Source organism: Triturus cristatus, chromosome 4_1, assembly GCF_964204655.1.
Source record: "Triturus cristatus chromosome 4_1, aTriCri1.1, whole genome shotgun sequence".
Classification (NCBI taxonomy): Eukaryota; Metazoa; Chordata; class Amphibia; order Caudata; family Salamandridae; genus Triturus; species Triturus cristatus.
The window spans coordinates 729,159,214-729,181,788 of record NC_140585.1 but is presented as its reverse complement, the minus strand read 5'-3'; the positions used below and the strand labels follow the sequence as shown (position 1 = coordinate 729,181,788).

Sequence of the window (22,575 nt, the reverse complement as noted above, 5' to 3'; positions counted from 1 at the left end):
GTAAATAGACAAGACTACTTCTTTAAAGTTCTGCAATTTGGGTTCAGAACTGCCCCATAGGTTTTTGCCCAACACTTAGTGGTGGTCTCACTGCATCTGCACTGCAGCACCATTCATGTTTTTCTGTATCAGAATTATTTGCTGATAAAGAGCAGCAGCTGTCAGTAGTACCTAGAGGAGGGGTCTCAAAGTGCACATATTCCACGCAGCATAGGTCCTCACTGAGTTGGTTATATATTGGCACCATCACCCTTGGGCTAGTTCCCTTTTAGTTCCAGTACTAAGACAAATGTATCCTCGCCCCTTAGGTGGAGGACCGATCTGAGATCTCTTCCCCATAATGTATTACACACACGGGGTCCCTCCTCCATTGCATGGTAGGTTACAACCGTCTGCACATTCTGAACCTAGTATGTGCTGCTTTGTTCTGAGCACAAAAGTTCAATGGCAACAGTTGTTTTTCAAAAATTTAACAAGAATGGCTCTGGACATGGCTCGAGCATGCAATATATTTTCACATCTAAAACATTATTTTTGACTGTGTAAAATATACATGTGCTAGTTTCCACAATATCACATTCTCAAAAGGTATTTTATTTCATTTGTAGTTACAATTTATGTTTTGAAATGAAGATTTCACTTACCTTGTATAGTCCTGAGGAGGCCGGAAGCAACCAGGCAGAAAAGCGTAGACATTTCCTTAATAGGAGTCAACAATAGATGGAATTAAAAGGAACAATGAACAACAGTCGGAGTACACCGTAAACATACAAATCTATGATTGAGACTAACGTGTTGATTGTATACACCGGGGACTACCAAAAAAAGTGGACCTAGTGCACAAAAAGTCATGGGCCACTCGTTTGACGAAATGAGCATATGAGGAATGAGAGTGAACTAAATTCCCATAGTGTATATATTATGGTATTATATGATATTGATACAACTAATCTACAGCTAGCTTGGGTAGGTTTTGATAACAATAGAGCAAATTAGTAATTCAAATAAACAAAATATGTCCAATAGTAAGTGACAGTCAATTGTTGACAAAGTAATTTGTCAACAATTTTTCCTCGAAGGCCAGTTGTTGTTGTTGCAAGCAATTCCTAATATGCACTCATGCAGCCATGTCTCTCTTGCACAGACTTGGGTTTACAATCAATGCCTGAAAGTCACGTCTCTGCCTTAAGCAAATGCAACCCTTTCTGTGACCGTTCTAAATCCTGGACTTGGCAAAACCTATACCAACCAAGAAAGGGTAATGGAATTTCAAAGGTTGCTTCCTATTTTTTTTGCAATCATTTTGACCTCTAACAGTGAGAACGATCATGAAATTGTTGGGGATGATGATCTCCTGCAATTGCCATAGTACCATTCCCTTGTCTGCACATGCGTGTCTGTCCAGGCAATGGTCACAAGTGACTTGTCAATGGCAAGAGTGATCACAATTTCCAGTGGTGGAACAAGAAGAAATCATTACTGGGCAGACCATTTTTGACCCTCAGCTGAAGACCCTTAGGTTTAATATTTATTTATTTATTTATTTGAAAAGTTGTATAAAGCGCGAACATGTGCCGTACGGGTATCAGAGCGCTCTACAAAGGAACGGAAGCGAAGGGAGGTAAAAGCATGAGTGCAACACCACAGGAACTTAAAACAAGAAGAAGCAACAACCCATCGTGTGCGACATGTGATGTATGAGGAGAAGCAACAAGTCTTATTGGGCACGTGAAAAAAACAAATTACAACATTGAACAAATGTAACAACCCATCTTGTGGAACATGTAAAGAACCAGAAGAGCAGCAAATATTAAAGGGCACATGGAGAGACCAAATTAAGACTTATGAACAGAGGTATAAAAGAGTGTCAACGGGAAATACAAGTTAGTGACGATTGCTTCAGGACTGTTGTTGTCGATAGTCATTCATGAGTAACCATTGACTTGTTTTTTGAATGATCTGATCTCTGGAGGAAGAGCGTTCCATATTCTTAGTGCAAAACCAGAGAATGCACGATTGTAGGTTCTTTTCTTTTTGACTTTGGGAGGTGTCAACAGTAGGGTGTTATAGGCTCTTAGGGTCCTATTCAAACCCAATAGTTCAAGTTTTTTTTTACCAGGTAGACAGGGGTGTTGTAGTGAATAGCTTTGTGCATCAGGCAGGCAATCTTGAAACGGATCCCTGCTTTGATAGACAGCCAGTTTAGTTGAATTGGGTAAGTCGTGATGTGGTTATGTTTTCTGGAACCAGTGATAAGTCTGGCCGCAGAGTACAGAGTCGCTCTTAGAGGTGTCAATCCAGCTTTAGGTAACCCAGCCTGTGTCGCCATTCCATACACCAAGTGTGAGATAACTAGGGATTGGACTGCAGACTGAATGTCCTCAGAAGGCAAGAATGGCTTGATTTTCGTCAGTATGTTGAGCTGGTGATTGGCTCCCCTTGTAATTTCACTGATGTGATGTTGAATATTCAGGTATTTGTCCAGAGTTCTGTCTAAAGAGCTTGCAGACTCAACAAACATGAGGGATGCAGTTGAAGACTGCAAGTTGTTTGAGCCAGTCTTGAGTGGGCGCAGAGTGATTGTGGGGGGCAATCAGGAGGAATTCTGTCTTGAGTATTTAGCAAAAGATAATTGAGTTAACTATCGTTACGTTTTTTGCAGCGCACAGTCTAGAGTTTTAATGTTATTTGGCGATGAAATTTTCAAATACAATTGAGTGTCATCGGCATACATATTGTATTGAATGTTAGAGCGGTTTCAGAGTTTTAGAGAGTGGTTCCATGAAAAGATTGAAAAGCGTGGGGGAGAGTGTGGAGCCTTGAGGCACTCCAATTGAGACCGGGGTACTGGTTGCAAGGGAGTGGTTAACTTTGATTCTTTGTGTTCTGTTTCGTAGTAAGGAGGCAAGCCAATTTTATACAGGGCCTTATTTGAAGCAGATCAATCAGGCTTTCCTGTTTGATTATGTCAAAGCAGAGGACAGATCAATAAAGATCAGGGAACATTCTGGTCAAGAGATCTCAGGGCATCATCAACGATGTATGTTTGGGCAGTTTCAGTACTGTGACCTGCTCTGAAACCTGACTGGTATAGGTGAGGGAGCTGAAACTTCCCAATGTGTTTGCAGAGCTGCTGAAACTTCCCAATGTGGTTGCAGAGCTCCATGTGAACGCATTTCTCAAGCAATTTGGCCAAAGTCATGATATTGGTAATTGGATGGAAATTGTTAGGATCCGTTAAGTCTGAATTTCACGTTTTAGGGATGGGAGTGACTTGACCCATCTTGAGGCATTCAGGGATCCTTCCCTGTACTAGAAATTCATGAATTATCATGAAAAAGAGTGGAAGAATAGCCGATTTGAGTTCTTTGAAAAACTTGGCAGGTAGCGGATCATTGAAGTAATTGGAAGGTTTTAAAGAAGCCATAGATTGAAGCAGGTCCGCATCATCTGGAAGTAGAAAGGAATTCCAAGATGCCTTGTTTTTGGAGGGATAGGAAGTAGGTGCTCTTGCTACCATTGGCCAAGATGATGGTGAAAGGGGAGTCAGAGGCAGCAGATTAGGTGAGGCGTGTTGTAGTTCAAGTTCAATTTTTCTTGCCGTATCAGTGAAGTGTGCTGAGAAGTCCACCCCACTGTGGAAAGAGATCTTGGGTGCAGAGAGTTGGTTGGAGGGGTGGTTAGCTTGAGGTCTGATTTCATCTCGTTTTCTTAGCTCTGTTTCTGGCACTGTCAAGCTGTGCCCTGAGGTGATCAGTTTTGGCACTACGGATATTCTTGTTATATGCACTTCTAGTCATCCTCAACTGTTTGACGTTTGTGATAGAGGGTGAATTTCTCCAAAGTCTCTCCGTAGGCCTTATTTTGTGACATTCCTCATTAAGTGAACCATTAAACCAGGGTTTGGACAGTTTGATCGGTATCCTTCTGAGTTGCTTAGGTGCAATTGTGTCAAATATTTGTCATGGTGTGGATGTAATGATCCGTGAGATCATCTAGGTTCGTAATGTTAGGGGGTGGTGGAAATAGATTGTTGCTAATGGACGTTAGGTCATTGATGTTGATGTCTCTTAAATTTCGAACCAGCTGTTTAGTTTTGAGCGGTTAACCATGTCTGACCATAACCTTTACTAGGATGTGAAAAGAGATTTGGTAGTGACCCGACCAGTCGCAGGCTGAAATGTCATCCAGTTGTATAATATCTTTTGCTATGTGTAGGAAAGTGGCTCTGTAAATACTGTTCCCAAATAGGTACAGTGTGTACAGAGTCGACAGTCCCCAGAGGTTTGGCAGAGGCTAAAGTTAGATATAACCTTACTCTCTAAAGTGGTAGCTTGGTCGAGCAATAAGGCAGTATCAGAGGACAGTGTAAAGCATTTGTTGTACACACTCAGTCAGCAAATGGTCTTACACACTCAAGAACTGAACTCTAGGCGAATGGTTTGTATATTAAAATATATGGTTGTTTTATTTTAGAACCAACAATAGGTATCAAAATATACTTTCTCAGAATGAGATGCTTTAGTTAAATACTTTTCAATAGGCAATAGTCTTTTGAATGCAATAGTTAGTTTGTTGCAATTGGCAACACAATTCAAACACAATTATACATTGAGCTCAATGGGAAATTCTAAGTAAATGCAATTGATTACTTTTAGGATTACTTTTCTAACTCCAGTACTGGATCCTAGATTCAGTCCTGGGACAGTTCCTCGAAACAGGTGAGTAAAAACATTTTAGTTACTGTTGTGATTTTTAAGCAATATTTTGATATTTTAAAAGTTGACACTTAAAAGCCTTTTCTAATGAAATCACCAATGTTATCCTATGGGAGGAAATTCACTTAGCAGGTAAGTGGGGTTATTGTTCCTTTTTCTAGCTCAGTGTTGGATCCTGGATCCAGCACTAGTGTACCACTTGTAAGCAGTTGAGCGAATGCGTTTAGGTTATACAGGCGATTTTTAACGAATATTTGTAAGTTTGCAAACTCAACACTTAGAAACTTTTTCTGCAAAAACCAGGCAATGTTATCCTATGGAAGAAAATTCAAATGGCAGGTAAAGTATGTTCTCGTTAATTTTGTAATCCAGTGCTGGGCTCCTAGGCTCAGTACTGGGACATCTATCTAAAACAGGTAAGTAATTACGTTTTCACAGTTGGTACGATTTTTTAAAGAATATTTGTAGTTTGCAAAAATCGACACTTAGAAGAAATTTCACAGAAAAACAGTCAATGGTTTCCTATGGAAGAAAATTGGGTTAACCGTAAGTATGGTTGTAATTACTTTTCAGGGTAAGTGCTGGGCACCAAGATCCAGCACTGGGATCTCTCCTAATAGCAGGTGAGTATTTTCGATTTCGTTACTCGGTTGATTTTAGGTGAATATTTTAAAGTTTAGAAACTCCACACTTAGAAGAATTTTCAAGTGAAACCAGTCAATGTTACCCTATGGAAGAAAAGTGAGTTATCGGCTTTTGGGTAAGGACTCGACTGGCAGAGTTAAGGTTCTGGGCATAGACTTATGGGTCTCCCAAGGTCAGGTAAGTACAGTTGTTACACCCTCAGTGGCACAGGTGCAGAGTGAGGTAGGCCCAATGTTATCCTATAGGAGGCAGGGGGGCCCGTGGTTGGTGGCTGCTGGCTAGCAGGCCACGCGGTTGTGGGAGCTGGGCTCCTGGTCACTTGCTCAGGGCAAATGGGGAAGTAGGTTAGAGTAGAAGTTGCACTGCCAGGGCTGCTCGAGAGGCTAGATGCAGGGTGCTTTTCAGCCGTCTGGCGCTCAATGGACTGCAGTGGAGAAGCTAAAAAACGAACAAAGGCTGCAAGCTCGGGGACGAAGATTCCTCAGGTGCGACCACCACTTCGAGAGGTAAGTTGGGTAGTTGGAGGATAGGTAGGTACCCAGGAGTTGGGCAGAGGGGACTGCAGGGCGCCGGGTGCAGGGGTGCATTTTGGTGTCAGCAAATCTTACCCTCTGTTGATCGCGGTTGGGGGGGGTCCCTGGTTCTGAGGCTGCAGGCATCGTCAGGAGTGTCGAGGTGGGTCCTTGGGTGCTGGATTCGGGGTCACAGTCGCTGGGGTACGTCCTCGTGGTCTTTGTCCACTCCAGCACAGGCCAGACTTGGCGGGTGCAGAGTGTGCAGACTTCGCGGTTCCTGGCTGATGCCAGGGGTCAGTTACTTGCTTTGAGCAGTACCACTGCTCGTGGAAGTCCCAGATGCTCAGAGTCACAAGGTAGCCAGATCCTCCGGGGTTTGTGAGGTTGCTGGCCACGGGAGATGCCGGGATTTAGCAGGTTCGAGGGTCGACAGGTCGGTAGGGCTGGGGCCAAAGCAGTTGGTGTCTTCCTCTTGTTAGCAGTTGCACAGCAGGTCTTCTTGCTTCTTGATCTTCTTTGCTGTTTTGGAATCTGGATCTAAGGAAGGAAGGTTCAGGGTGCCCCTAAATACTACATTTAGGGGCATTACAGGTACGTAAAGGACAGGGACCACTGGGTCCCTGCCCTGGGGTGGGTACACCCCCTATCCTGCCACTCTCCTATGGGAGGGGGGCAGTGGCCTAGTCCTGATTGGGCAGGGCTCCCCATCTTCAAGATGGCGAGAGCCCGGAGATGTGCTTCACCTCGCCTCCCCCACCTGAGGGGTGGGGTTGGCAGAGGCTGGCACACGCCCAGTCCTTCCTTGGGGTTTCCGGCCAGTCTTCCCGCCAGAGTGGGGGTTTAGAACCGGTAGGGGCCAGTTGCTGAGTACAGCAAGCGGCCTGGAGAAGCTCACAAAGGCGGCATGCCTTTGAAGCTTCCCCTGCCCATCCTGGGGGAGACCTAGCACCTCGCTCAGGATGTGCATTGTTGCAGGCCCAGGAGAGCAGATGGCTCTTTACCCAGGGGTCCAGCAACATGTCTGCTGTGTGGCAGCCTAGGCAGCCCCTCAGACAAGACGTGGATTGTAGGTTCGGTTCAGGAGGCATCTCTAAGATGCCCTCTGTCGTGCATTGTACATTAAATCCTGCACTGGCATCAGTGCGGGTTTAATGTGCTGAGAAGTTTGATACCAAACTTCTCAGTCTTCAGTGGAGCCACCATGGTGCTGTGGAGCTTGTGTTGATGATCTCCCAGAAAGATGGCATTTTCTCACACTATGATTAGATCAATGGTGGAGCCCTTGTTGTTGGTAGGTCCCTTGCAGGACTGTGTGAAGCTGAGGTTGGAGAGGAAAGCCTTGAAGGAGCACGATAAGGGATCATTTGTGTCATTCCAGTGTAGGTTTAAGTCCCAGAGGAAGATATGGTTAGGGGGTTGGTCATAGTATGAGGCAATGGACTCCATGATTTGCTCAATGAAGAGCAGATTGTCACCTGTGGGATAATATATTGTGTAGAGCAGACTGTAGGAGAGTAGGGTCTGCTATCCTATGGTCACCCCAAATTTTTGCTTTTTGCTTCACTGGTTTTTGACATATTGAGGCTGTGGGCCTGCCAATCAGACCCCCAGCCTGCTGTTCTCTCTACTAAATTAAAACTATGCACCCTAGGTGCATAACCAATTGGAAGTGGATCACCCTGTCAGCCCCTGTACCAGTGTACACTAGGTACCCAGGGCATTGGTGTACCCAAGGCCTGCCAGGGGCTGAAGCATGTATTATGCCACCCCAGGCTTGGCCTAACAATTTGACACAACTGGCTGATCACTCAGCTGGGGTAAGTTGGTGTAATCACCTCTTACTTAGGTGTAGTATACCTATACCTAACCTTAAATGGGACACCTGGTAACCTATAAGTCACTCCTATGGCAGGCCTTAACAATCCTGAAGGCAGAGTGCTTGGTTCCATGTGAGATGGTGCTCTGGCATGAGCTGAGCCTGTCTGCAGTGGTCGGAACAACTTCCTTCTACTGTTTCCAGATATCGTCATACCATATACTCTTAAGTGCATTATGAACCTCGCGGTTAAATGCTATCTTTGGTTTGGCTTTATCAAAACATGTCGAGTAAGGTGTCATACGAATTGGAATACTAACCCCTCGCCAATTCTGGCGACGGGGTTAGCATTCCACCCTCCTAGAGGGACACGACATGTACAGTACCTGAAACCCGGGTAAAATCAGACATAGCCTCAGCTCCACAAAATGGATGCTGCCACCACAGACACAAGTCTGCCCTCCTGCTGCTGGGAGTCCTTCCAGCTTGGAAGGTGTGGACAAAGGGTTTCCTGCCAGGGGAGGTGCGTGCACCACCCCAGACAGGATTTTGTGTATTGGTCAGGTAGGGCTTGAAAGAAACCAGACATGCCTGTGGCTCACAAGGAGCCTCGGTGCATATGCCAGTTCAAACCGGTCCTGGGGCACACCAGTCCCGGGCCTGGGGCGAGCTGGACAAAGGATTGGGGGTGTAACCACCCCCCTTCCTGGTCCCACCCATAGGGAGGGACCTACAGGTAGTCCGGCCCCTAGAATCCGCTTAAAGGTAGGAGCTGTGTCCTAAGACTTCAGACATCCTGGAATCAACTTAACACTAAGAAGAAGACGGGAACTTCGACGCTCTGCTGCACAGAGGACTGAAGCAAATCTCCCCTGTGGTCAGGGAGTGACCACCTTGCTAACGCAAGCACCATCCAGCGAATCAACGTCTGCTTTGCCGCCGCCTCCCGCCGGAGCCCGAGCCCAGAGACTGACAAGACCTGGACCTCCAGACCTCTCACCGCCCGATCCACAGTCCCTGAAAAGAGGAGACCCGTGGAGGCACCGAGACACGTGGAGCCAGCCATCTTGAAACGACCACGACAAGCTGACAAGTGCAACAACCGAGGCTCCCTCCAAGTTGTGCTTTGGGATCTGAGAAGCCCAACACCCGAGCAGCATCTGCACCAAAGGTGAGCCCTCCAGCATCTCCACGATCTGCGTGGGGCCCTTCTGCATTTTGCCACTCGACGCGCCTAACCGGTTGCTGGCCCGCTGGCTAGTAGCCATCTTGGCGACGAACTTCAAGAAATACACCGCTGATCTGGTTGCTCCAGACTGGCCCTTGCTCCCCTCCAAAGGAGCAGTCCTTCTGACCTTGCTGGTCAGAACCATCAGCTTATTTCATCTCCTACAACAACTGCTTTTGCCAAGGCTTGTTTGCTTCGATCAAGTCGCCGACACCGCCGACAGCGAGAGCCTGCGTGGGACAGCTCGTGAACCGACTCCTGGACGTCGTCGACCTCCAGGGACCACGTGGCTGCAGAGACAAGCTACACCTTTCTTCCTGTTTGCACCCGACATTGCCTGGTACCCACCTGGTGCCACGCTGGTCACTGGCTAGTGACTGTGAACACTGTCCCCTCTGCTTACAGGTCTTCAACATCTCCGATCCACTCTTGGATCCACTGCATCTCTCCCGGACCGACCGCCTGCAGCATCTTTGTCTTCAGGCTCACGGAACAGATAGAAGAAACCCGACGCACTTCGAGGCCTATGCACCCGCTTCCTGTGGGTGAGGTAAAGCTGGCACACCTGTGCCCAAGTGTAGTATTACATCTCTAGTGCCTGTGTTCCAAATCTTGAGTTCCTAGTCCATCCGGAAGATCCTCTTTGCAGTAACTTTGTACTTTTTACGCACCCATTGAAACCTATGGGAGCACGCGTGTGACTATTTGCTTTGCACACGCCACCCGTGGACCTCCTGGTCACTAACTGACGTTAGCTCCTTGTAGGCCCAGCGATTCTAGAGGCCCTAGGCCTTTCCCCTTTTCTGTTCGTGGTACTTATACCACTATTTTAGTATATGGTTTGAGCGGCCACCAGGGCCTATCCATATAAAGTGCAACTTCTGTGTATTCTACTGTAATCTTGTTTGACGATTTGTGCTCCTGTGCTCATAAAGAGACTAGGGGTTACTTTGAGAAATAAATACATATATATTTTGAATATATATCTGTGTGGTGTCCTTTCATTGGTATAAAAGGGGGTTGCATTTGGTAAAACAGCTGGCTTAACACGCTTCACGAGTTTAGCCTCAAAGACTGCTTAGCCTACGCTACCACTAGGGCAGCTAGTCCGAAAAGGTTGACTTACAACCACACCATAAGGGTTGCTTGGCATGGTACAAGGTGATCACTTTAACTAGTGAGCATCATATACCAGGCCAACTTCTCACACAGACAGACTATCTTGCCATTGTGCCCGATTTCAACGTCTAGTGCTGGCAGGAGGACATAATGAAAGTTTGAACCTGTCTCAGTGTGAAGATGGAGTGATAGATGCAAGCAATGCCACCCCCAACTTTAACAGGTCTTTTGAGTCTGATAATGTCTTATTTGGCAGGGACTAAGATGTCCAGAATTGGGGAGGAGGTGTCATTAAACCAGGTTTCAGTTAGGATCGGGAGGTCCAGTTCTTGCGTTAGAATGAGGTCAGAAACATCTGCTGCATGCTTCACTGCTGACCTGCAATGGAGCAACATTGATTTGATGTGGTGCGAATAGTTGCAACTGCTTCTAGGTGAGAAGTGGCTACCAATAGTAAGTTTTACTTGTTCACAGATCTCAGGTTAACACTTTGCCCTCTAAACTGGTCGGAGGAGATAGTTTGGATGTTGAGTGGAGAGTGTGAAGAGACACTGCAAGAGCTGTTGTAAGATAGAAGTAGGGAGAAAGTGTCATTTGACAAATGGTGAGTAGACCTATGGGGTCTGGAGTGGTGGTTCGGAAGAGGCTGTATTTTCCAGAGTAGGCTGAGCGGGTTTTTGGAAGAAGAAATATCCCCTCTGCAGTGTTATCCCTTGCTGGAGGCTGTGTTCATTAGTCTCAAGGATAGGATAGAGTTTCCAAAACTTCTCTTCCAGGGGATCCTCATCAATAGTCATAAGCATTAGCATTAGAATATTCCCGCCCATGTGCGGGATCCCGGAAACAGTATATTATATGTGCCCCACATATATATATCCATACATATATACCTATATGTATACACAAGCAATTGCAGCCCATAAACCCTAGAGCTGAACCATGCTGTAAGGAATTTCCACTAAACATAAGAAAAAAGCATTATAAACATGAGAAACAACATTTTAACTTGTTTGGAAACTGTTTTAATGCTTAGAAAACAGCAGAAATTCTTAGAAAACACTGAAAGCATAGGAAGCTCCCAGGCTGCATTGCAAATACCCAGTCTAAAAAGACTGAAAAACTAACTAATAGCTGCATAGCAAAAAACTGACACCGTGCCTTTAAGGCACACCTGACCCCCACCTTCCCATCATGCCTCAGGGGTGGCAGTTAGGTCAGTTGTTCTTTCCGGCTCCTTCTGGAAGGATCCTGGCAACAGAGCTCCACTTTTTTCTGAGTTTGTCAGAAAATATTGTCTATTTTTCAACTGTTTTTTCCCTTGCTTCGACGTTTTACATCTAAGTCAGTAAGAGGCTGTCTTTTTTAGGCAGTTTTGGGCGTTTTTTCCAACTTGAAATGCCTTCTCTTTTCGATCCTTGCCCTGCTTGTGGCAAGAAAAAGGCCAGGACTGACTCTCATAGGGTCTGTATCCTGTGTCTACCGGAGGATCATGATTCCAAGACATGTACTCACTGCCAGAGCCTGTCCAAAAGAACTTTGAAGGACAGAGAGCGAATTCGCATTTATGGCCTGGCACAACCATCCAGAGGCCGATCTCCGGTGAGGAAGGGCTCCAAGAGGCCTAGAGATTCATCTAGGAGCAAGTCCTCTCGTCCTTCCGCCTCAGCGTCGGGCTCGGCGCTGAGGAAAGATGTTCCGGTAGGTCGTGTGTCCAAGAAGAGACTTTCGACAGCGGGCTCGCCGTCGAGAGCCGGTACGACGTCGAAGTCCAGACCGCCATCGTCAACTCGGTGACGATCGGCGTCGAGATCTAGAGCCTCTCCGCCGTCGTCAACCCGGCGACGATCGGCGTCGAGAGACACCACCCCTCCGCCGTCGTCAACCCGGCGACGATCGGTGTCGAGGAGCAGGGAACCTCCGCCGTCGTCAACCAGGCGACGATCGGCGTCGAGGAGCAGAGAACCTCCGCCGTCGCCAACCCAGCGGCGAGCGGTGTCGAGGAGCAGGGAACCTCCGCCGTCGTCATCTCAACGACGATCGGCGTCGAGGAGCATGGACCCTCCGCCGTCGTCAACCAGGCGACGACCGGCGTCGAGGAGTGTCACCCCTCCGTCGTCGAGGGCACGATCCCCTCCGTCGTCGAGGCTCCATCAGCGTTCGACGTCGAGACAGCAGGATCCTCCGCCGTCGACATCCAGCCGGCGTTCGGCGTCGAGGTTGGCATCCGCGTCGACGTCGAGAGTGGCAGCATCTCCGCCGGCGTCCCCACGGCGTTCGGCGTCGAGGGAGAGAGGGCCTCCGTCGTCGGCTTCACATCACCGTTCGACGTCGAGGCGGCATTCTTCGCCCACTGAACATGGCCACCAGTCCGCATCGAGGCGTCGTTCGACATCGAGAGAAGGGTCCCGGCGAGAAAGTAGACAACGCCACGGATCGACGTCAAGACCACGCTCGACGTCGAGACAGGCCTCGGACAGGTCGGTGGTCCTGGTGACAGAGTCGGCGTCGCGCCATTCCTCCTCTCACTCAGGGGCATCTCCACGACCGGCAATTCCACGAGAGCCTGCCGGCCAACCCCGTAGGTCTTCCCCTCAGACTCAAGGGACCATTTCTCTGTCGACCAGATGGCTGCTGCCAGCACATCATTGGCAGGACTCAGGGGCTACAAGGAGGCTGCGGGAATACGTCAGTCCAGTGCATGACTCTCCGCTGCAACGGCTGGTGGCAGCTGTGGACAGAGCTAGTCCCCCCAGGCCGGCACGTCATAAATCGCCGGACGACAGGCGACGCAGATCGCGCTCCCCCAGACGGGAGGGGCATTCATCTGGATCACGGGCTCGTGATCATCGCCGGAAGCGGAGGACTCCATCATCTTCCTCGTCCACCAGGTCCTCCATCAGGGACTATTCACCCACGCTATCGGGCAGCCCAGTGTCCAGGGTCTCGCCCATAGACAACATCAACACCTACCAGGAGGTGTTGCAGCGGGGAGCGCAGAAGCTGGGGATTGAGATGTCAGTTCCCCCAGTCACCACGTCGGTGATTTTTGAAACACTTCACCAGAAGTCTGCCTCTCGTCCACTGCTGCCTTTGGTCCCAGGAATCATGGAACCAGTCATGGACACCTTTCTCACCCCGGCGACCGTCAAAGCGGTTCCGGCTCGTATCCTCAAAAAATACAAGCCAGCTACCTCTGACCCCGTCTTTGTGAAGATGGACCCACCTGCGGACTCCGTCATAGTGGCAGCTGCAAGAAAGGGTCAGACGGCGTCGGCCTCCTCTTCCGTCCCTCCAGATAAGGAGAGCAGAACCCAGGACTCCTGGGGACGCAGGGCCTGCTCTTCCGCGGCGGCGTCCCTCAAAATCTCCAGCGCGGCGGCGCTTCTGGGCAGATACGATAGGGCTCTCTGGGACTCGATGGAGCGATTCAAGTCCAAGCTCCCCAAGGAGGACCAAAAGGACTTTGAGGAGATTGTTACTGAAGGGGCTCTGGTGGCTAATCAGTCGATTAGCACAGCGGCGGATGGTGCGCTACTCTCAGCCCACTCTTACACACACGGCGTGTGCGCCAGGAGGTCGTCCTGGTTGCGGCTGACAGGGCTCAAGCCAGACGCACAGCAACAGATTTTAAACCTCCCGTTCTCTGGCAACTCCCTCTTCGGCACTCACACGGATGAGGAGATGGGCCACATGAAAACTGAGCTAGACACCCTCAAAGCTGTGGGCTTGGAGAAGAAAAAGGAATTCAAGCGCCGTTTTCGACCCACCCAACGCAAGGGGCCTCAACATAGGGTTCAAACCCCTCAGTAGTCTCAGAGTAAACCCCAAGGGAAATCACAGTTTCGAGGTGGAAAGTCCGACAGGGGCAGAGGTGGACACCAGCAACAGTCCTCCACTACCACAAGAGGAGGAAAGTCATGAGCTGTGGCTTCCTCTACGACCGTTGCCCACTCCAGTGGGAGGAAGTGCGTCACAACATCTAGCAGAGTGGGACAGCATCACAAAAGATCGCTGGGTGCTGAATATACTGCGAAATGGATATGCGCTACGTTTTCGAGCGCGTCCGAGAGACATCCCGCCAAAAAGGTCCCGTCCTCACCACTTAAAACTACTCCAAAAGGAGGTGAGGGCCCTTCTGCAAAAACAGGCCATAGAAAAAGTTCCTCCTTCGCAGGTCGGAAAAGGAGTGTACTCCCGGTACTTCCTTGTGCCCAAAAAAGATCAAGAGCACAAGTTTCGGCCGATTCTGGACCTTCGTCTCCTAAACAAAGTCATCGTCAAGGAGAAGTTCCGTATGTTGGCGCTTCACCAAATATGTCCACATCTGCAAGTCGGGGATTGGATGTGTTCGGTGGACCTCCAAGATGTGTACTTTCACATTGCAATCGCGAAACATCACCGCAGGTACCTGCGGTTTGTTGTTGGAAGCAAGCATTATCAGTACAAAGTCCTCCCATTCGGACTCAAGTCGGCTCCGCGAGTCTTCACCAAATGTATGGCAGTGGTGGCGGCCTGCCTACACAAGCAGGGTCTCTTCGTCTACCCATACTTAGACGACTGGTTGCTGAAGGCCCCATCCCAGCAGCAGGTGAAGAAAGACTTCCAAATCTGTCTGAGACAGTTGCACGCTCTCGGCCTTCACGTCAACATGGCAAAGTCCGTGCAGCAGCCCACTCAGTCCATCCACTACCTTGGCTCCGTTCTGGACACAAGCGTGGGAAGAGCGTATCTTTCGAGGGAGAGACTGTCTTCAATGAAGAGGAAATGCAGGCTTATGCAGCAGATGCAGAGGCCGTCAGCCCGGCAGGTAGCATCTCTGCTGGGATCCATGGCGTCCTGCATTTTTCTCATTCCCAATGCCAGACTGCGAATGAGACCTTTGCAGCAAGCCCTGGAGGACCAATGGGATCAGTCCACAGGCCGTTGGGGAGATCGAATCTCTCTCTCCCAGGTGGCGAAATCTTCCCTAGCATGGTGGACTCGTCAGGACAATCTGTTGGTGGGAGTCCCGTTTCACCACCCACTTCCGGTGCAATTGGTGGTGACAGATGCATCGCTGCAAGGTTGGGGGGCCCACATGGGGTGCCTCCAAATACAAGGTCGGTGGTCTGCAAAAGAACAGGGCTACCACATAAATATGCTAGAGCTTCGGGCAGTCCACCTTGCTCTGAAGGCGTTCCTCCCAGCAATCAAGGCCGACTCAGTCCTGGTGCAGACCGACAACACCACGACCATGTTTTACTTGAACAAACAGGGCGGGACTCGGTCACGCCCCCTCTCCCTGGAGGCGCAGGCGATCTGGCACTGGCTGCTCGCCCGGAACCTCTCGGTAGTGGCAGTGCACCTTCCAGGGGAGTTGAATATCAAGGCAGACACACTCAGCAGGCACTTCGAAGATCAGCCCGACTGGGTGCTGCACGACGACGTGGTGGCAGACCTGTTCCGTTTGTTGGGGTCGTCCAGACATCGATCTGTTTGCAGACGACGAAAATTCAAAATGCCACGCCTTCGCGTCCAGATTCATGGGGAATGCTCTTTTGATGGACTGGTCCGGGACATTTGCCTACGCCTTTCCGCCCCTGCCTCTGATTCCGAAGGTGGTATCCAAGCTGCTCAGATCCGACCTGAAGATGATCCTCATAGCTCCGGACTGGCCGCGCCAGTGGTGGTACCCGGACCTTCTCCATCTCTCAGTGCGACCTCACAGGCGACTGCCTTGCAGGCCGGACCTACTGTCCAAGATGGGCGGGAGGATTCTACATCCCAACCTTCCCTCACTGAACTTAACAGCATGGCTCCTGAGGTCCTGCAATACGGACATTTAGGTCTACCACCTGACTGCATGCATATTCTCAAAGAAGCGAAGCGACCCTCCACAAGAGCGTCTTATGCGTTTAAGTGGAAGAGGTTCTTCATTTGGTGTAGGGAGAATCACCTTGATCCTACAAAGGGGCAGGAGGACGTCATCCTTCCGTACCTCCTTCACTTAGCTAGATCAGGCTTGAAGTATGCATCCATCAGGGTCCATTTGTCTGCCATTACAGCTTACAGGAGGTCTCCCAGTCAACCTTCTTTTTTCCAGATGCAGGTGGTCAAGGACTTCTTGCAGGGGTTGAAAAAAGTTGACCCCCTTGTTCGAAACCCTTCTCCTCCTTGGGAGTTGAACTTAGTATTGTCCAAGTTGATGGGCCCACCTTTTGAGCCGATCCACAAAGCTTCTTTACAGCATCTGTCGTGGAAGGCCGCTTTTCTGGTAGTCATTACATCGGCGCGCAGAGTTAGCGAAATCCAGGCTCTCTGTACTAAAGAGCCGTACACAGTTTTTCACCAGCACAAAGTGGTCTTAAGGGCACATCCATCTTTTCTCCCTAAGGTAGTGTCTGATTTTCATATTAATCAGTCCATTTCTCTGCCATCCTTCTTCCCGAATCCAGCGACCCCGGCTGAGCGGTCGCTACACTCCTTAGACCTCAAGAGGGTACTTAAATTCTACCTGGCAAGTACCAGAGGCATTAGGAAGACGGATCAGCTGTTTGTCAACTATGGCGCCATGAGAACAGGCTTCCCGGCAGCTAAACGATCCATTTCCAGATGGATTGTTTCCTGCATTACCCTAGCCTACCAGCTGGTGAAAAGGCCCTTACCTTTGGCCCCTAAGGCTCATTCTACTAGGGGGAAAGCGGCCACAGTAGCTTTCTTGCATGACGTTCCAATGGCAGAGATCTGCAAGGCGGCCACTTGGAAATCGGTTCACACCTTTACCAGGCACTACTGCCTCGAATCCGATTCCAGGGCGGATGCCCAAGTAGGCCAAGCCTCCTTGAGGAACCTGTTTGGGTAGCTGGGTCTATCTAAGCATACTGTTCCTTCTCTGTTTTTCTTTCCTTTGCCCGCAGGGGGATGAGGTGAGGCTCGCTATTCTATTCTAATGCTTATGACTATTGATGAGGATCCCCTAGAAGAGAAGGATTAGTTACTTACCTGTAATCCTAGTTCTCTTCCAGGGGTATCCTCATCAAAGTCATAAGCAACCCTCCCGCCTCCCCGGGCAAAGGTGTGATAGTTTTCAGAGGTTATTATTTCTTTGTGCCATGACTTTTCAGTCTCCGCAAAGAACAACTGACCTAACTGCCACCCCTGAGGCATGATGGGAAGGTGGGGGTCAGGTGTGCCTTAAAGGCACGGTGTCAGTTTTTTGCTATGCAGCTATTAGTTAGCTTTTCAGTCTTTTTAGACTGGGTATTTGCAATGCAGCCTGGGAGCTTCCTATGCTTTCAGTGTTTTCTAAGAATTTCTGCTGTTTTCTAAGCATTAAAACAGTTTCCAAACAAGTTATAATGTTGTTTCTCATGTTTATAATGCTTTTTTCTTATGTGTAGTGGAAATTCCTTACAGCATGGTTCAGCTCTAGGGTTTATGGGCTGCAATTGCTTGTGTATACATATAGGTATATATGTATGGATATATATATATGTGGGGCACATATAATATACTGTTTCCGGGATCCCGCACATGGGCGGGAATATTCTAATGCTAATGCTTATGACTTTGATGAGGATACCCCTGGAAGAGAACTAGGATTACAGGTAAGTAACTAATCCTTCTCCATCTTCAAAGAGAAATGTAGACTATCCTTAACAGTTTGTAGATCCTGCTTGAGGTCAGCCAACTTATCCTCAATGTCGGGCAGGCTCACTGTCAACGGCCAATCTAGGTCTAAATAGTGGATGGAACCCCTTATGGAGAGGGATGTTGGAAGGCAGAATAGTCTCCTCTAAAGTGCGAGAGAACACATTGAGGAAGGGGATGGGATCCAGCTTGAGGTCCGCCACAATATCCTTAATGGGGCAGGGTTGCCATTGTGGACTACAGGTCATGGGGTACCTAGTTGAAGAGACAGCCCTTGGAGAGGAGTGGTGGGGGGCAGAGTGGCTTTATCCTGTGTGAGGAGGAAAGTATTGGGGAAGGATGGGTTCGAGGAAGAAGTATTGGCGTGTGAGGCTGGGAGAGGGGTAGGAAGACCTCTCATTTCGGTATTCAGGCAGACTTGAGTTGATATCTCCGGGTTAGGTTTATTGGTATTGCATTCACCATCTGTGTCGGAGGAATTGTCAGGGCAGCTCATGCGGTGTGAGGGGGTAGCAGAATGGGTGGAGAAGGAGGTATAAACAGAAGATTCCTCAACTGAGGGGAGACCTTGATTAGGTAGACTAGCAGGGACTGAATTATCAAGTGCATTTTGAATCCTTATAAAGATTCTGTTGAAGCGATCAAGATTCCGGTCACAAGCTTGTATAAGAATGTTTCCGTTATTGTGAAGGTATATGGCAAGATCAGCATTGACGTCAGGTGAGGGTAATATGGTTATTCGGAAACCATGAGGGATTTTCCTCATTGGTTTGGAATGAAGCGTTGATGTAAAGACTCTTCTCCATTGAACTCTACTGGTAGTGTAGAAAATTACGTCGGTAACCACAACACCCTTTGATGTGCAGACATGGGTATCAGAGATGAGTGTTTCAGGAAAACGTTTGAGCAGATTGTGTTTGAATGTCTTTGCTGCTTTCTTGGAAAGGTTATGGCGATAAGCAATCTTAAAAGCATTAAGACCTACCTGTGTCAGGATGTCCTAAGAGCTATTGGTAGATTGTGCCATGGTGAGGATAGCGACCCGTTTAGTGGATGTGGGAGGATCTTGGATGATGAGGAGACACCAAAAAGTAGTGTAATATTCCACAATTAGATTTCAAGCAATCGCTGCACAGTGTAATGACAAACTTGCTCGTTGTTTGGAGGTAATCAGAGAGTAGTGTAATATTCACCTTTGGATACAAAGCATTTGGTGCACTGCAAACCAAGTGCAAAAACCATTCAACAATGGCTACTGCTCAAGTGAGAGGACCTATTTTCTATTTAGAACCCTATGCCATGGATTTACAAGCACTATTGTACTTTCAAATGAGAGGGGAGGTGAGTAAGACATATGATTAATTACAACAATCTCAGAGGGAAGACTTAACTTCAACACTGGTAAGATGTAACAAGTCCATCAAAACTGTCTACTTATGGGTAAGGATGTAAGTCCTATGTTTATTTTCACACCCCCAACTTCGGCTGCCATCTTGAGGAGGAGACACCATGAGGAAGGTGAAAACTAAAAATAACGTACGCCAAAATGGAAGGATGCATTCCATCCAAACATGAAGTCGGGGAAAAACAAAGTACAATTAGTTTCGAAACAAAGAAGCACAACTGACTCAAGCCATGCCTCCCCAAATGCATTAAGCTGCTGGTGTAGCGGAGTTGTGGAGCGGAAGCAATTGTCATTTGTCAGGGGGGAGGCATGAAACTTGTGGAGCGGAACCAATTCTCAGTTGTCAGTCGGGGGAGGCATGAGTGGCCACAAGATGCAGCAGCAAGTTAGGGAGCAGGGACACAAACTTGCAGCACCACCGTGAAGCCTGAGGAGTCCAGACACTGAGTCACCACTGCCTTGTAAAAAGTGGTGGTTGCTCAGCGAGGAGTTGTCTGGCGTCCAGGTCCTCAGGGATTTGCAGCACCACCCCCAAGGGCGGCCGCAGACACCAGTCAGGCGTAGCAGCAAGTCCCGGAGCAGGGACAAACTTGTCGCCCCCACAACACAGCCAAGCAGGAATCGCGATGTGAAGGAGACAGCCGCCTCATAGCAAGCGGCAGGGGCACACAAGGATACACCGAGCACCCCAGCCGCCTCCGCCAATATGGCCGACCCAGACCACCAAAACATCAGCAGCGCATCCATCCGGGGCTCAGTGGGAAGTGCGAAACGAGAGAACAGCGGAGCCCACACAATCAGATCAGCTGGTCCGGGGAAGCCTGCAGGCCTAATCTGGTATGGGCTCCAACTCTCCGCTGGGATCCGTCGCTCAGAACAACCGTAGGGATCCTCGAATCCTAATCGGACCACCAACACTTTTACTGTCCGGGCGTTGCACCCTCCCAGGCTCTTCAAGGAGGTAAGTAAGACGTGATTGCAGCAGTAAGGGTTCAAAGGGACCGGCTAAAAAGGTATATTCAGCAATAAATTATCCCATGCTCGGGAGCCTCCAGGAGGTCCTGCCTTCAGGTGGCCATCTTGTTACGGTTTTTCAAGTTAAGTTCATAGTTGTTTTACTCTACCAATTAAATCAAGGCACCTATGAAAGCTGGCTTACTTTCAACTTCAGCCAACAAGTCCAGTAAATTAATTAACTTTAACTGGGGCAAACAAGGGAATGAGGACTCTAAGGAACAAATGAGGCTTGGTAGCAATGCATTACTTAATGGAATAGGTAGGAAATGTGATTGTTAATACGATGGTTGTTCTGATCTATTTACAGTACCCTACTTGTGCTCCCTCTCATTCTTTTACTTATGGTCTGTAATGTCATAATAGCAATAAAGATGTTTTAACTTAATTTTGTGGCAATCACTTTGATTTTGTTTTTTAAATATCTTTGTATTGAATGATCAAAAACAAAGACAGAAAACAAAATACAGTGCAGTCTCAATAACTTCTGACAATCACAGTGCATTGGTACAATATCAGTCAATACATTACACTGGGCCCATAACAGAGCCTCATAGCTTTATTAGTTCCTTTACAAAATGAACTTTAGTTTCCCACGTGGTCCGTATTCTGTGGGGAAGCGTCATTGAATGGTGTACATATCATCCCTCTATTTTCGTTCCATGCACCCCAGATTTTGGACCATTTTTGTGGGCACCATCTACCCTCGTATATCACCCTCTCTGGGCAATCCCTTTGTTGCACAGAAAGAGTGAGTTGTAAACTTTTAACAGTGGAGGAACCTTTCATTCACATTCACAAGGATCGAATTGTCCTTAGGACAAATCCTCACTTCTGCTTGCTGTATCATGTCAGTCAAATCATGAATTAACTGATTTTTCTTTCCATACACTGAGTGGTCACAGGAGCATACACACATTGAACGCCAAGGGGACTCGAGCGTATTGTGATTGACTAAATCTGATCGCAAAATACACCAACTCTGTATTGCATTCAGAAAACATCTCTTGGAAAATCTAGTTTCAAAGTCTGGTCTTGTGAGAGAGTCCAGTGCATTCAAGCCTGTTATGTCAAAGGAATATGAATGCTGCATTCTGTGACCAGAGCATTTTCGGCTTCAAAGAAGCGAGTTACAATGGCTTTACTAGGCAAATTACCCATAGCAGACATGTGTTAGCTTTCATATGGTTAACAGCACACAATTTGATGAGACCTTATTGGGTGGCTATTCAATTCCGGCAAGAAGTCAGGCAAACAGTACTTTAACTTTACACCAAATATCTGCCTTATTTGCTCACTAGCCACCACTTTAGGTGGGGCATATTGCTTTGTAGTCTATGTAGAGCATGTGATCTTCAGCAGCACTTGCTACAAATGAAAAACCCTATTTACCCTATAGCTATTAGTTTGTAGTACTTTAGATTCACATGTGCCCTGCTTCGTACCCAGATGCAAGATCATGCTTCCGATGTTTATCATTGCATGCCTGATTCTTTCATCCATACTGTACATATACATCTCTAACCAGCCTACTTCACTTTACTCTACTTCTCTAACTCACTCCCTGGGGTAAATTACAGTCTGAGGTGGAGTCTTTCATCTGGTGCATTGTGAGCATCTGCAAGAAATTACAAGTTCGCCCAAAACCAAAACGTATATTTCAAAGAAAAACAACTTGCAAATGTCCACACCCAACACTAGACAGCTAAAGTGTGCAGAGCATGTGAATTTACAGCACTAAAAACTACCAATCAATAGTTACAGGGTAAGTAACATTTTGTTTAACCTGCAATCATGGTTTTCACTCTGCTTTGATATTCTGAAGTCCAGCAAGTAAATACTCAAAGCCAACAATGAATATCGTTTTATAATCCAAAATTCCACTTTGTAATTTTTGCATAGACACTGTTGGAAGAAGAATTCTCCAGTGAAAAATCAAAGATTAGAGAAATTGAGGAGATAAAATCTAGACTGGAAGAAGATATGACGAAGCAAAGCAAAGTTCTGGATACCCTGAAGCAAGATTTTGAGAAGGTACAATGTATTTATATTTTTCCTCTTTCTGACGTTACAGTTTTGTGGACTAGTTGAAGCAGGATCATTTGGTTAGCATTAATTGTATAGTTTCAGTGACATATACAAACAGTAATGATGTGTTCACATCAGTGATATACACTTCTAGATTGCATTGTTACCCACAAGCTGCACGTCCTGGTGCAGACTCGTCACCAGTTCAGCAGATCTGCAAAGAGAACCCAGTATATAAGAACAGTAGAGAAAAGTTGTATTGTAATAACTGCATAACAGATGGTCAGTTCTAGCTTAATGTGTGTGTGTATATATATATATATGTATGTTTTTTTTTTTCAAATATATATCCTACAGCCGTTTTTTGTTTTGCCAATACCTATCGCGTTGTTTGATGAATATTAATGAAATGTTAAAAACTAATACAACGCTCACTACAACTGTTGTCTTGAAAGTTT

The 22,575-nt window shown here is 47.6% G+C and overlaps 1 protein-coding gene across 2 annotated transcripts in view; it reads left to right on the top strand.

Moving 5' to 3' along the window:
• The window catches only part of EEA1 (early endosome antigen 1), a 603,471-nt gene that overhangs the window by 433,938 nt on the left and 146,958 nt on the right, over positions 1-22,575 (top strand). For both annotated transcript variants that reach the window (XM_085653202.1, XM_085653203.1), the window contains one exon: positions 21,992-22,123. In XM_085653202.1, the coding sequence (XP_085509328.1) occupies positions 21,992-22,123 (132 nt within the window). The remainder of the gene's footprint in view (positions 1-21,991; positions 22,124-22,575) is intronic.